The 16920-nt window shown below is 30.6% G+C and overlaps 1 protein-coding gene and 1 long non-coding RNA gene across 2 annotated transcripts; both read right to left on the reverse strand.

Moving 5' to 3' along the window:
- Nucleotides 1–248: 248 nt before the first annotated feature.
- LOC138134922 (uncharacterized) lies at nt 249–1262 on the reverse strand. Its single transcript, XR_011160844.1, has 2 exons — nt 1096–1262; nt 249–1043 (listed from the first exon to the last, which is right to left on the reverse strand). It is a non-coding gene; the product is annotated as an uncharacterized lncRNA (long non-coding RNA).
- A 9145-nt stretch (nt 1263–10407) lies between these two features.
- Nucleotides 10408–11532, reverse strand: LOC138135094 (uncharacterized). Its single transcript, XM_069053741.1, has one exon. The coding sequence runs from the start codon at nt 11530–11532 to the stop codon at nt 10408–10410; it is 1125 nt and encodes a 374-aa protein (XP_068909842.1).
- Nucleotides 11533–16920: the final 5388 nt, after the last annotated feature.

Genomic DNA, 16920 nt, shown 5'->3' on the forward strand with positions numbered 1-16920 from the left:
TTAGAATAGAATTTGAAACAAGTGTAAATATACCTGATAAAACAACTGCTTATTGTTTAATTTTGCATGATAGAATAGCTAAATATATACCAATTAAAAACATAATATCTTTAGTTAGATAGGTTATAAGTAGGTACCCATGTATTTATTTATTTATTTAGTTATTGTTATTATTACTTAGGTAGTATTTAAGATAAATAGTTGTAGCACCTTAATTATGTAAGAAAATTTATAAATAAAAGACAAAAAAATATGAAAAGTGTTTTATTGAATAGATGATAATAATGTTAACAGAGTCAAAGTTTCTTTATAATCCTGGAGCTTTGTTGATGGCCATCTCGCTGAGTCTGGACCGCAAGTCCAACCTAGCTGAGCCTCTGGATCGCTGTTTCCTTTGAATATGTTTTCCTTTACCCATTGTAATATTTGGGAGTGTTTAACATTTTCATGAGGCTTAAATCTATATAAAACATCTTTATTTAATTTCAACGACAAAATCGCTATCTGAAGCTTTTTGTAGTCAGCTATGTATGAAACATTACATACAAATTGATCAATGCATGATACAACAGTTTGATGGTTTTGCAAAATATTCAACAATGGAAATTCCTTTGTGCAAATGTTTTGCAAATTGTGGTTGGACAATAAATCTAACAGATAATAAATATGTGATACATTTTTCTCTAAACCATGAGCAGTTAACAAGGCATATAATTTCGAATAAGAAAGCAAACTTACATTTTCTTTCCTACAGATATCTACAAATGTGTGTACATACTTATCTAAAAATTTTCTTTTCTGTAACAGTTTTACAAATATTTCAACATTAGCATTTTTTATGTAAAGAGACATTTTTGGAAAAATTTCACTTGGAATAATAAAGTCTTCTCGGTTCATCAGAGTAAAAAGTTTAAGTTTCGTTTGATGAGTGTCTTCATACAGGATCAGGTTATTTAAATGTTTCATATAAATTTTCTGTAGAGCATCTTGGGCTTCGATTTTGATTTGTAACAAAAGATCCATCTTGGAAACACTGGTTAGCACTGCAACAACAATAAAATAAAATTATTTGTGTTGCTAGTTTGTATGCAGTACCTCATTTTGTAGTTGATATCCCTTCCATTATTTACTTATGTACACATATGTACTTTACTCATAATTAATATTTTCTTCTTCTTTTTCTCTGTTAGGTGTCGCTTGATACATATAGCCCCAAGGCTTAGTGTCAGTTGTATCAAAATTAAGAATACGTTTATCATCAAATGGACAATTTTTTTCTGTTTGATAGATGATACCTTGTGGTTTTTAGATCTTATTAACTTTTGCACTTTTTCTAAAATTGTTTGATCGAACAAACAATTTTTATAATCATTAAATGTGATGGCTTTTATTGAAGATTTTGTAGATCCTTTTGATTTTTTAACTAAATACTCTTTTGATTTATCGTCATCTACAGTGTAAGCATACATTTTTGATCTTAAACCAACAAATTCTAACATAATTTTACCATTGTTTTCATCTTTCATAAGGCCGGGTACTTTTTTGTTTCTTTGTATAATGTTATAAATATTGTTAGTTTCATAATCTGAGGTATCAAAAAGATGAAAATCTTTTTTAATATATTCATATATGTCATAAACTTTAAATTCATAGATTAAACTGTCAGTATCGGTATAAAGTAATTTTGCAGAGTTTTGGAAGGTTTTAATAACATAGTTGTAATGAAAATGATATAAGAAAGTTTTCGAAATATCTAAGATACTAAAACCAACGTATATTGGTTTATTCAGATAAACTTCTAATTTATTCATTTCAACAACAACAATATTTTCATCAAAAATAATGGAGCTATGAAAATTAGGTCTTGAAATTAATGCGCGTAGTCCCCAGCGTCCTCCATCCCATTTCGTTACCAATCGAATGTCTCTATGTTTTCTAACATTCTCCATACATTTACCATAAATAGCATTAATCATTAATTTATAGAAATCTTTTTCAAAATCATTTTTAGACTGTTGCCTGAGTTTGGTATTTAAGTCAATATATTGTTTAAGCCATGGTGATTGTTTGAATTTTAAAACTTTGTGAACTTTAGTTAATTTCATTCCCAGGTCTAAATACATTTTCAAATTTCTATAATGAATAATATAATTTTTTTTTGGAAATAATGTTAAAAGCAGTTTTTTAATTTTGGATGTAGAATTTGGTGGCACCATATGTTCAGGCGCCAATGGTAAATCGCTATGCATATCATGTATGCAAATGGGATAATCTAAATCACATTCAAGTATGTAACCAATTTGAGAAGTATTGGAGGTATATAATATTTGTTGAATGTTAAAATTTTCTAAAAACTCAAATTCACCATATGGCAAATATTCTGACATTGCTGCACCATATAAATTATTCACATCAAAATACATTAAGTACTTGCTGTCTAAATTTTGTATAAAATTTTCTCTCATATATTTATTATTTGCTTTTGCATATCTATTTGAACACTGTGATACACCACCTCTTATTCCTTTTTCTATAAATAATATTTGATCAATATCCATCAAACGTTCTAATGTTATATTTGTGGTTTTGAGCATAGCATCAAATGTAAGTCCGGGAGTAGTAAAGTAATGTAAAGGATCTAAATCATATGTTTTTTTGCATGTATCACGAAAAGCTTCAAAAACATCTGCAAGTAAAAGAACATCAGTCTTTAAATACAAATCAGCATACTCTCCTATTGTTTTAATATGAAAGCAGTCCCAAACTTTTTTAGCATGATAATAGTCGCTGTCACTAATAGGTTCCTCAGTAAGTTCACTGTAAAATGCTTCTTTACAAGGTAAAACGGTTTCCTCTAAACGTTCAAATGAATCAATGTAATCATAAGGAAATATACCTTTTTTTGTTAATAACAAGAATTCTTCTTCGGTATTACAAAATAATTTTGTTATAGATTTTTGTTCGTTTTGTAAATTTGATGAAAGTTTTCCTAGAGCTTGAGACATAAAACGAAAAGAATCAACAAATCGTAAAGATACATTTGTGCCTGCAACATATTTAGTAAAAGAAATGTATTTTTCTTTATTTATAGGTAGCAATTTGATTGTTCCTTGAAACTGTGTTGATAGTTCTTTAATTATAAAATGAGCATCATATCCACTCAAGTTGTGAAAAACAACAGGAATGTAATGAGCATCTTTATAATTTAAGTTACAAGCTTGATGTGCTAAACCACGAAATTCTCCTGTTTGATGATTATGATCTCGTACTTTCATTTGGTTTGGTTGAAATGTTTGTTTGCAGATGTGACAATTGTCATTTGTTGTTGTTGTTGTTGTTGTTGTTATTGTTGTCATTGGTAAAATTATTTTAAGCTGTTCATCACAAAACTGTGAAATTTCTTCCAACTCTTTAACAAACCACTGAATGCAATCTTTACCACGATAAATATTAAATTTAGAGAATGAATCGTTATAAGAGCATTTTAGATAATAGGCTACACTAAATGCAACATGATTTTGATATATTTTAGAATTAGATTTGGTAGAGTAATTATTGTCTGATGCCTTTTCTAAAATACTTTCTAAATCTGCATATATAACAAAGGGAACTTTTTCTTTATAAGAATGATTTTCAAACTGCAAAAATTTCTTTGTTTCATCAGGTAATTTGACACAACATTGATTTGACTTTAGGCAATAACGCAAATGATTTTGGAGTAGATTGTCAGTGGTAAAAGAATTTAAACATCTCTCACAAACAAAACATTTATTATTATGATTTGATAATTGTTTAGATAACAAACGAGATAAATTTTTAATCCACACAAAGTGATAAAGTAAGGACTTTTTAGAAGCAAAAGACAAATTTGGTTTAGTATTAATTGGCAACATTAATAAATTGATAACTTTAATATCAGCTTTATGTGTTTGTGAACTTAAAGAACAAGGCAAAATTTTTGAACGCTCAAAATAATATAAGTTAATGGCAAGATTGTTATGTTTTTCAAACTTTCTAACATCTTTAATTGTAATTGGAAACTGGATATTTTGATATTTTAACACATCTTTAAAATGTGGATAAGAAGAAATTCTATTAGCGTTTTTCTTTGCAGGATACAAAGCAGATACAACTGACCATAAAAAAAAAAAATTATCATCATTTTCAACATTAATTACTGCATGTTTTTTTTTAATAAAATTTGGTACAGTTACAAACGTTGAAAAACCTATCTTTAATGGATCATACCTGTTAATATTTACTTTAAGCCCTATAACTTCATGAAGAGCCCATCCAGAATCCTTTTCTGCAAACTCTTCTAATTCATTCATTAATTTATCGGTAACGTTTTCTTTGTACCACCGTTTTAAATTAGTTGAAGTGTCAATTGGAACATTTTTTGTGCAAAAGCTTTTTATGTCAATTTCACCAGTTTGAGGTTTTATGAAATAAGCGGAGAAAATAACATTCACTTTTATCATAGACTCCTTTAAGATTTTTTTAATTTTAATTGAAAAACACTTAAAAGCTTTATTGAAAAAAATTAAAGGGTCTTTTATATTTAATGTTGATATAAAACCAGTACGAATTCTTCCATTAAAAGCTGATTCAATATTTTCCCATTTTACATTAGAGCAATTTCGATTTAAATTAGTTGAAAGTTTTCCTCCCGTTTTCAAAATTAAATTTTGTTTAAGTTTTTTTAATTTTAAACGATAATATTTTAAATATGATAAACTAGATTCTAAAGAATGAAGTGACTCTAAAACATTATTTTTATGCAATTCGTTTTTTATTGCTTTATTAACAATTTTGATTGTATTATTTATATGAATTTGAAATTTATTTAACTCATCTATAGTTTTTAATTTTGAGAAATATTCACGTACCACTTTTAAGACTCTTTTACATAAACGTGTGACGGTTTCCATTGAAGTTTAATAAAGAAGCTGCACAAACAATGTCAATATTCAAAAAAGATTCTTATTTATAGTGAAATAAAAAGAATAAAATAATGGTGATAACATGTTAATTACCTAAAGTAAAAATAAATTGGGATATATTTTGCCGAAGATAAGCAAAATGTTTCTTTCTTTAAAAGTTGGTGGGAGACAAAAAGAGGGATGTAACAAGAGTGGGGACATTGAAATAAATATAGCAGTAATTGGCTTAGTTTTATACACTTTGATAATTGTCAACTTGCGAGTACTACAACCATGAATTTCCAAAATTTTGATAGTTACAATAATCAAAATGGTAAGTTTTTTTTTTAATATAAAACTGTATTTCATATATTTATTATTTTAAAGGAATTGTTCAATGTCCGTACAACCCCTTCTATAAATGCTTGGAGCATCGTTTGTCAATCCACATGTACAAGGCTCATCGTGAGGAGTACATGAAGGACATGGACCGGAAGTGGAAGGAGGGTGCTGCGGAAAGACAAAGATTGCTAGAAGAAATGAAGAAGAAACCTAAAATTTTCATCCCCCAAGTGAATTACAATGCCGACGATGAAAATTGGGATGATTGTTGAATAAATGTTTATACTTTTATCTTTGTTATTATTAAATAACCATATAACACCCCTATTTAAAAAAAGTACAAGGCTCATCGTGAGAAGTACATGAAGAGACCAAAAATTGTCATCCCCCAAGTAAATTACACTCCCGATGATGAAAATTGAGAATATTTGAGAATAAATAAATAAATGTTTATACTTTTATCTTTGTTATTATTATTAAATAACCATATAACACCCCTATTTAAAAAAAAAAAAAAAAAAAAGAGTTCTGACTTTTCAATCCAGCTATGAGACATATCTTAGGAGAACCTACATCAGTAACAAAGTTTAACCCCCGTTTTTGGTCGGGCGGAAATGACTTTAATTTTATACTTTTTGGCACTTAAAACATTTTTATTTTTTAAAATGTTTCTGATGGTTGGATTTAGAAAAATTCATGTTTTTAAATTGTTGCTTTTTAACTTTTTTTCTTTAAAAAGTGATGTTTTTTTTACCAAAAAAGGCACTTAAAAACATTTTAAAATTTTTTTAATTAAATCCTTGAATTCTCCATAAAAAATGCTACTTGTGGTTTTAATTTCAAATTTTTATCTCAAAATTAAATTAATTTAAGCCAAGGGTAGTTTTTTTTAAATGTTGTCAGAACCATATCGAGTTGCATATCAAACTTCATCGCTTAAACTCACGAATTTAAATAAAAACTCAAATTCAAAAAATATTGAACGGTGTAGAAAATACAAAATGATCAACCCTAAAATAATTTTGACTTAAATAAATCGATTTTCCAATTCTTTGCGCATGTTTTTTTACATAGATCATTTTTCAATAAAACGAATAGTTTTTGAGATAAACGCTATTAAAGTTTTACAATTTTACTCTTTAATTGTAATTTGAGCTTATGCACGTGAATCAATCAATTTTTAGTTTTTACCATTCGATTTATAACAACTTTTTGCAACTTTTTTTCCTCTATCATTTTGGGCTCCAACGTACCGTTTACGAAATAAATTTTCAAAAAATTTTCTTTAAAATATAATTTGAGGTTATATTTATGATTCTATTAACTTCAAATTTTTTTCATTTAATTTCAATCGTCTATATGCAGCTTTTTTTCCTTTATTATTTTTGATTTTAAACCACCCTTTCAAATATATTTGCTGTTTGAATTTATATTGTAAATGTAATTTTGTATAGTAAAAAATTACAAATATTACGAATAAAAATCAAGAAAAAATTAAACGACTGTTTGTTTTTAATATTTTATTCATGACATTTATAAATATTACATTGGTTGAAGCTTAATTAAAAATTAAAGTTATTTGTTGATTAACAGACAGCATGTGCCAGTTCCTTACTATTTTTAAATATCGTTTACATGAAAATATGCAAACGATTAATCCTAAAATTATTAAAAGCCAACAAAACCAGCTGTAGTCTTTTAATATCCAGTCTGTTGAATATTGAATCAAAAACGTCCACTTTGATATTGATAATCCAAGTCCTGATAGAGCACCAAATTTTGCTGCAAGTTTGTGCCAAAATGTTATCACCAATAAATATCCAATCCAATTGAAAATGTACACAGCCATAAAAGCAAAATAAAAATCAAAATTATTTCCTAATAAACTTTTGCCAATATCGGCATTTAATTCATTTTCAATTGTAAACATTTTATGTTGTCCTGTGTTAATTGGCACATTTTTCTTTCCTTCAATCTCTTCATTTAAGGGTGCATTCATCTTCTTTGGTGCAACTTTTATTGGGGGTTGGTCACATTCAAAATAAATACAAAAGAAATCATTCTGTAATGGCTCTGTACGTCTGTGGGCGGTAACATAAAAAATTATGCTACAAATGAGTAATTAACGTTCTCTCCCACTGTTCATCTACGCGTTATCACATAAGACGTTTCATTCGTTCACTCTTAGCCCCCACCCATTTAGAGGTAGACTTAAACCAGCAAGGCATATGCAGAAAAATTGTTGGGGTTTTTTGTAAACGTTGCATTTTTTTTATTATATAAATCATGATTCTTGTTGATTTCAATTATTAGTTTTCATTTGTTCAATTGTTGGTAATTTCACGAAAAAAAAAATGTCTACGAAAAAAGTGAACATCCTTCAAAATAAAGTTATTAAGGTATGTATTTTTTAATTATTATTAAATTAATAACTAATAATAAAATTTATTAACAGCCTATGGAGGATGAGGAAACTAACTTTAGTCTTCCCTCATTGATTGATTCCGAATCATTGTTGCAAGAGGTAATTTTTTAATTCAAATTTTTCCGATTATTGATAAGTTTATATTTATTAAAATTGTAATTTTTATTAATAATAGAAACTTAATTATTTTCAGATTGGATTTATGGAACAGGTGGACGACAATGAGGAAGCCGACGCCTTTACCACCCAGCCGCCAACTAGGGGTAAAGGCAAGGGCAAGGGCAAAGTTAAAACAATTGCTACACCTCCAGAGGCGTCTCCATCTTCCTCGATTTGCTCATTTTATATGGAGGATGAAAAATCTTCAGTTGATCAAATTCAACAAGAATTTGAAACCAAAATTAAACATATGTATCGGGATATTATAAAAATGAATAAAAAAATTGACATAAAAATTCAAAAAATTAACAAATATTTAGTGGTAAAACAACAATTAGTTAAGAAAAAAAAACAAAATTTAGTAGAATTAGAAAAATTAGAAAAAATAGTAGATAAAATGTGTTTTAGTGTATAGTTTTATGTACAAATAAAAAATATACTTAAAAAAGAAATTTGTTTTATTTTACATTGTTTGTAACCTAAAGTACAAAGAATTTTCAATTAAAAATTATTATTAAAATATAAAAAATCAAACAACACAACCGGATAATGTGTCTCCTATCTCATGTGATGTTTTGTTGTCATCGCTTTTTATTTCACCCAACACAGCCGGATGCTGTGGCTCTTATTTAACACAGTGTTTTGTTGACATCTTCCTTTATTTTTTGTTTCATTAATAGATTATTTAACACAGGATCGATAATTTTCCTTAATTCACTAATTCGTTTTTGAAATCTCAATCTATCTCTAGCATACATTTCCCAGGCCGATTTTCGAAAGTCATCAGTGTCATCTAAATTATGAATAATAACTTTATCACTAAATTTAACTTTCTTCATTATTGATTGTTTTTTCTATTGTGATTATAGCTCTTGTCATTTAATTAAGATAAAATAATCAAATTTTACGTATCTAATTAATATTTTATTCCCCACTCATAAACAAACAAAACACCACATATTCACTTTTATAAAAGTTTATTTATATTTTAACACTTTGAATTTTTTTATTAATTTCATACATTGCAATTAAATATTTTAAGTTTTTTATTGACTGTATATGTGACAATAATAACAACTTTTTCTTCTTATTCACTACTTTCAGATCTTGAACAAATTTCTTCTGATTTTTCATTGTTGTCTCCTTTATTCTTCAATGAAAGATATATTTGTTGTTTTGCCAACGTTCCCCCGACTAATCATAAAAATTGTTTTTCCGTCTCTTAACTCCTGGTTGAGAGTTGTAATGGCCTCTTCAGTGAATTGCGATGTAAAACGCTGGGGTAAGGATGTTTTAAAATCCCCACAATCAACCACAACTTGTTTACCAAACTGTGAATCCTCTTTACTAAACCGATTAACTTGAAATTTTTTATTAACTTCCAGCTGGCTTGATTTTACAAACGGCACGAAAAAAGTTGCTTCATTAACACTTTGCAAAAATGAACTCATATTAAAAGTCTTTAGCAAAATATTCTTACTGTTGATATTAAACTGATATCAAACGATAAATCTTCCTTAATTAATACTCCATATCCCCTCCTTGTTAACAAAATAACGCCCACTATTTCTTACGCAATACCCTACCCTCAAACAAAACATTTTTCCAAGTCACAAACAATGCAAATTTTTTATCTTTTATTAGAATTCAACAATTACATTGAAAATATTTTTTATGATTTACTTACTATAAAATGCAATGCACGCACAGAGATATGAAACTCCATTACCTACCTCAATGTTATGTACATGAACACACACACACAACACCTGCTTGGAAAAATATAGGTCACGCAAAATACGGCTTACTTACATGAATCAAAAACCATGTATTTGATGGAACCAAAACGGATGTAATGATCAGATAATTTACTCTGAATCAAAAACTATGTTTTGACTAAACTACAAACGCAAATTAAAACTATCGTTTTGATCGCGACATAACTGATACAGTTAAAGGTCACACAAAACACATGATTCTGAAACTAGCGTTTTGAAGAGATCACGCAAAACACATGATTCAAAAACGTGATTTTTGAGTGAGCCAGAACCAGCACTATATAACTACTCACCACCACAATAGGCGCAACCCAACTGGTGTGTTCCTCAACGGGTACGATAACTCCTAGCTTGAGTAACCGGTCAATTTCTTTTTGCAAAGGTTTTCTTAGCGCAATAGGAACTACTCTCGGTACAGACTGCACGAATGGTTCTGCATCAGAACTAATATTTATCTTAATTTCGTCTTTGTAAACGCCTAAACCATTAAATATTCCTGGATACTGGACGGCAATTGTCTCAATGTTAAGATTTTCTAACTGACTCACATGGCCCACTAAATGACCTTGACTGAATTGGATTAACTTTAATTGAGATAATCCTGTCCTACCCAATATAGGAACTTTCAAATTTCTAAACACATACAGGGTGATTTACGAGGAATAATGAGCCCGATGGAATAGAAAATGCAACCCGCAATTCACCCGGACATTTACCGCTTCGATGTCCGGCTTTTTGTTCCAATGTATTGTGGGTTGCATTTTCTATTCCATCGGGCTCATTATTCCTCGTAAATCACCCTGTATACTTCCGATACCGCCGAAATTCCTTTAAATTTAAGCATTAAATTGATTTTTCCTACTAAATCTAATTTAGAGCCATCTGGACCTGATACCACTTCTGCACACTGTACTACCTTTTGACTATTTTTTAGCAAATCTAACGGTAAACAGTTAATATCAGCTCCAGTGTCTACTAGAAAAGGAACAGATTTCTTTAATTCTTTTACAAAAACATTTGCGTACCACTGCTTATTTATTCCACCTTTCCAAATGGAACCCAAAAATAGCTCGTTTGCTTCATTTCCATTGCTGCTTTCTACAGTGATGGACTTGACCTCCTTCTTTTTCCTGCACACTCTGCTGTAGTGACCCTTTTTTCCGCATAAATTGCAATTTGCTTCTTTCGCCGGACATTTGTCTCTTTCATGCATGTGTCTTCCACAGTAACCGCATTCAACATTGGAATTGGATGTAGAAAGCTTGGCATTGACCTTGGAGTTTGATTGTTGCTTGTTGGTCGACCATTTGTTGCTAGACACAGCAGCAATCGTTTTGTTTTCCTGTCGTAACACCTGATTTTGCTTCTGCTGGTTTTCCGCTCTTCTTGCCATCATCACCACCTCGGCCAGCTGTACTTCTCCTCTCAATTGAATGGTTTCACTAGTTTTTGTGTCGGACATTCCCACTACAATTCTGTCGCGGATTAGTTCTTCTTTTAGAGCTCCGTACTCGCAATATTCAGCTAACCCATGCAAAGCTGTTATAAAACTATCCACGGACTCTCCCTCTTTCTGTGTTCTTGAGTTAAACTTGTATTTCTCGAAAATAACGTTTTTCTTTGGGATGAAGTACTTATCAAACGCCCTTACGGTTAAGGCATAATTGGCGGGAACTTCTGCAAATTGCAATAATATTTCCTCACTCTCTTCTCCCATTAAAGATAATAGCACGTTTATTTTCTCGTCGTCGGTACGATTTGATAAACCAGACACGATTAAATATCGTTCGAAACGTTTCTTCCATTGTGTCCAACTTTTAGGCCTCGTGAAGCAAAATTTTTCGGGTGGACTCACGTTTAAACTTAAATTTAACGCTGCCCCTGGAACGACTTCTTCAACTGCCATTTTTTCTCACCACTGTTTTTTCTTTTAAACTTTCACCGCTGACACCATGTTACGTTATGTATTTTGGAAATAAAACTGTTGTCTTATAATTCAATATAACGTTTATTCTGCATTCGCCATCTTGAGCCGGTCTTGCTCAAGACTGCGGGGGAGCTCGCCTACGTGTCATAGGCAACCAACAATACACAAAGGAGCTATTAAATTATTGTAGGATGACTCATTAGCTTCATTCAATGAAGATGTTGCCGAAGAACTCAAAAAAAAAAACCTTCATCATTTAGAAAACTTTTTTCCCAGACGCTTTCAAACCAGGAAACTTTTTTTTATAGTCAATGAGCAAAACGTTCGAGAAGCTATCAATTCCTTTTCTGCCGGATCTTCACCAGGTTTAGATGGCGTGAGACCACAATACTTGAAAAATATCATATCTTTGTCAGTGGATGAAGCAGGTCGGCAGGCACTAAGAGCTTCAGATATTTGCCATTTATTATGTGCCCTTTATAAGAAAGATGGTGGAATTAGACCGATCGCTAAGGGAAACTGTTTATGAAGATTGACTTCAAAGTTAGCCTGTTTTCAAAGTCATAATATTGTAAATTCCTATTTATCTCCACACCAATTTGGAATGGCAACTAAGCTAGAATGCGAAGCAACAATTCATACCACACGAACCTTAGTAAATAACGACCAAAACCGTGGCAAAGCTTTTCTTAAACTAGATTTCAAAAACGCTTTTAACTCAGTCGAACGGGATTGTAGGTATTGTAAAAGAAGTGCAATGTCATACTACACTTCATTACCCTTATCCTTATCAATGCTATAGAAATCCTTCAACTTTATTTTTCGGTAATCATTTAATTTTTTTTTTTTTTTGTTGCATTCCAGCAAGGATATCCATGATTTTTAGTCTTGCAATTATTTTATCTTTGGTATTTAGATTATGGAACCTTAGCTGATTACTCAGAAGTAGTTTTGTCCGACTTTAGAAAAGTTATCAATTTATCCAGTAAAATTGGTCTTGAATTAAATTGTAACAAATGCCAGTTCTTTTGCTGTTCTGAACTTCTGGAGACACAGATTTAAAAGTCATAAACGAACGCTTTATCGTAGAAAATAACTAAAATTGTTTGCACGTACTCGTACATGAGAGGGAGCGATTGGAGATTACTAATTAATTAGAACAGTTTTTGGAAATACAAATCAATGTAGAACAATTCTTAGAAGTAGCAGATCAACGGAATTGTAGGTGCATGGTATGTCAAGGGTTAATACTTACGTAATAGCGTTTCAAATCCAATTTAGGTTGCAAAATAATGTTGGGTCCTTTTTTTCATGTTTGCTTCTGTTTGTTTCTTGATGATGATTATTATTTTATTATTGTATAGAGGCAGTAATTTAGTAGCCTTTTCAGAGTTCTAATCTAACAAATTACATACGTACATTCGGTCTGGTCCTAACAAAATTCTAAATTTAAACATTTTATTTCATACTGTTCGGTAGATGCTCGATTGCATCATCAATTTGAGTCCGGTAGATGAGTTATAACAGTATCAGAGCCGGAAAGTGTCACTTAGCAACACCTACCGGACTGTTTTCCTTTTATACATCAAATCTGACATGGAAAAGTGAAAAAGTCAAAAAATATTCGATCTAAAAAAACAATAGCAACGGCCGTTGCCACAGGAAAAAAGGTGATGCTATTTTCACAATATAATGTGATTTTTTAATTTTTGAAATAAAATAATGATGCACAAGAGACTTCCAGTATGAAATAAAATACATTACGATATACATCCGGTAGTACTTGTAACAAGTACTCGTTTAGACATTCTTGACTCGGCTCCTAACGTCGCCTCGTCCATAATGTCTAACTCGTACTGTTACAAGTAACCTACCGGACTTATAACGTAAATTACTATAACATCACGATTGGCTAAAGTAACAAGTGAAATCTTACCGAGCTGATTGGTCATTTTGATGATGTAGGAGTTGTGAAAGTGGGGTGTTGGAAAAATGATAAAACCAAACAAAACGAGGTTTTTTCATTCGCTCGTTTCAACTTCAAAGTAGCTGGAGGTACGTTCAGTACCCTCAGCAGTTTTTTCGTGAATACGTTTTTACAATTATAAGGTACTAAAGTAAAGCTACATTACTTTCTTGGAGAATTCAATTATAACGGGATAATATTGAAATGACATAACATCAGCAAAAAACAAAGCAAATGATCCGTATATTTTAAATTCCTGCAATACCTCTAAGGCATTATGGTCGATTGTAAATGAAAAAAGAAAGTCCAAATTTAACTGTGAGACAAAAAGTTGTGATATTAGATGCAACGATTTTAATTATTTTTTTCGTTCGACACTGTCAGAATTTGAGAAATTTCTCCTGTGTGAGCGGATTTTGATAAATGTCACAACTTGTCAAAACAAAATGTCAAGCTAATTTTAGAGATTTTAAGCGATTTGAAGCCTTTAAAGGGTTCATCGAACAAAAAAAACCTTGTATTCAATTCGTTCGTGTGTAAATTGGGCTTTTTTCGGCACTCGTGGACCTTTAAAACGCTCGTTTCACTCGCGTTTTAAACTGGTACACTCATGCCAAAAAAAAGCCCAATTTACACACGAACTTGTTAAATAAACTACTATTTTTAGCAATATTGCTAGTAGAGTAGTCCAAGAACAAGAATGTACCAAAGATCGTATTAAACTAATGTGTTCTAGTTTAAGTTTACCTAATAGTAACAACACAGTATCGTACTTTGATTTTAAAGAAATATCCTGTTTACAAGTAAGAAATGCAATTGATTGTCTGAAGAATAGTCAAAGCAAGGATTATTATCATTTAAACATGGATATTATAAAAGCAGTAAAAGATACCATAATTTCTCCGTTAACAAAATTAATTAATAATTGTATTGAGAAATCTTGCTTCTCCGATTGCTTGAAGCACACTCTGGTAATACCTGTTCATAAGAAAGGAAATCTTAATGAGATCAAAAATTATCGACCTATCTCGTTAACTTCAGTATTCTCAAAAATTTTCGAGAAAGTTCTGTTTCTGCAGTTTGTAGAACATTTAGAATCAAATCAAATACGTAATGATTGTCAGTTTGGTTATACAGGTACAGGGTGATTCATCTTTTACCGCCGGTGGCAAAATGACCCTTAAGAATTGAGAAAAAATTTACAGATTTGATTTGTCGAAAAATTTAGTTTCAGCCGGTATAATTGATTTCAAATTTTTTTTTCTATAAGCAGATGTTTATAAAAAACTGTTTAAAAAAAAAAAATTGTATCAGAATGTGGCTAATGACGCATAAAATCAATATCTGCAACCCGTTTCGAAAAATCTTTGATAATTTTTAAATTATATCGATTTTAATGGAAAAATTGCTTTTATAGGTAGTTGTTGGCTTTTAGGGTTGTAAATTTTCCTTAACAATGACTACCCTGTAAAACTGACCTGCTTAGGTGAATTTACGATGGGATTTAAACGACCCACTGCTATGGCAATAAAGACCTTATTGTTAAGATATTGGGACATTATGTCGTAAATTATGAACCAAATACAAATTTGAATATCAAAATCCGTTTATTTCAATAATACCATATGCTAAAATTAATTTAACATGGTAAAATTGTGTGAAAATACCTGAGTGTGCATATGCCACAAGATTGAATAAATTAAACAACTAATTATTATTATTATTGAAAGAAAATAAAGGCAGAGGTTTATAAAACCTAATTAATAATTGAGAAAATGCCAAAATTTGACCTAATTAACTTATAAATTCCATTTTTTGATATTATGTGCCTTATGGATAATAATAAATTAGATCTACAAAATATGAAAGTGAAATCAATTTTGCCACCGGCGGTAAAAGATGAATCACCCTGTAGAATGGGGAGAGACACAACAAATGCTATTATGGATTTTGTTGATGAAATAAATCATTGCTTTCAAGATGGACAAGTTGCAGCAGCAACTTTTTTTGATTTAAGTAAAGCTTTTGTCCCAGAACTCGCGCCCCAGAGAAAACAGACAAATGCCGACGACAATGTCGATTCTAAAAATGCAAACGAAGAACAATTAATGGCTTGCATAAGAGAGTTGTGAGACATCTAAGATCCACCAATTCCAGAAAGGGAACTCTGAGGTGTTAATGTGAATAAAATTGGCTGCTAAGTTTATAAATTGTCACAATTAATTAATGTCAGAATGACATGTCCGCTAAAGTGTCAACATCAACATGTTAGGTTAGGTGCAGATGTTATTCAAGATGTCACACTCGCCATCAGCTTAATCAAGTTTTAGTTTGTTAAATAAAACAACAAATGGAGGTTCTGAAAAGAATCACGTTTATTATTTATAACGCGTGAACTTATGTTAAAAAAACAGGAGAAATGGTATAATAACATAATAATAACAACAGAAACAACCTAGCCAAAAGGAATCACGAAACGAAAAATAAATACAATCAGACCAAGTGCTCAAAGTGGCCCCCATTCATTTGCAAGCATAACCGTGCCCGCCGCAACAGACTCCGTTTAGAATTTGTAACCATTTCAGGAGTAATTGTAGCAAAAGCTTCCTGGATGCGACCGAGTTGGCTTTGACTTTATTTTTTAAAAAACAATAACATCGTAAATTAAGTTGGTTAGACAAAGCTAGCGACAAAGATCAAAGCCAATTTGATGAACTTTTCAATTGAACACCTGTTATTTAGCACATCGATATTTTATATTCGATGTATCTATTGCGCAATTTGCGATCTGCAATTGGCCAAGGAACAAACTGTGCCCATTTTGAACATTTGTTGCATATTTTTTTTTAGCACGTAGGCTGTGTTATATTTATAGATTATTTTGTTATATTATCTAAAGTAAATTTAACACTAAGCAACAGTTGGTAGGTTGTACATTTTGAAACTGTTGAAAAATAGTTATTTTTATATTAAGTGCGCGAAGAGAGTGTTTTTTGTGCATGAAAAGGTCTTTTACGCCGAGTCGAAGGTCGAGGCAGTATAAGCCTTTGAATGCACAAAAACATCTTCGCGCACGAAATATAAACAATATTTTTTCTATAATTGATTCAAAAAATTGAAATTAAAAATTCAAATTTTTGAAGGAACTCTGAAGTTTCAATGCAGTGACCATGTTGCTAGGTAACTAATAAAAAACAGTGCGTGAAATGAAAAACAGAAATAGTCGTATGCGTGAAATTGCATTTCACACACTGTTTTGTATGGTTTCTATGGTTTCGATCTTACTAACAATGCAAAAAAAATACACGTTAGAAAATAACCCACTTCAGGCACAGATAACTATGCGTGAATTTCAATTTTTTGAATCAATTATAGAAAAAAGAATTATTTAAGATTACTTT

This window comes from Tenebrio molitor, chromosome 7, assembly GCF_963966145.1.
Source record: "Tenebrio molitor chromosome 7, icTenMoli1.1, whole genome shotgun sequence".
Classification (NCBI taxonomy): Eukaryota; Metazoa; Arthropoda; class Insecta; order Coleoptera; family Tenebrionidae; genus Tenebrio; species Tenebrio molitor.

Excerpts from the sequence above, each read along its gene's own strand:
- LOC138135094 (XM_069053741.1), bottom strand. The coding sequence starts at position 11,532 with ATGGCAGTTGAAGAAGTCGTTCCAGGGGCAGCGTTAAATTTAAGTTTA.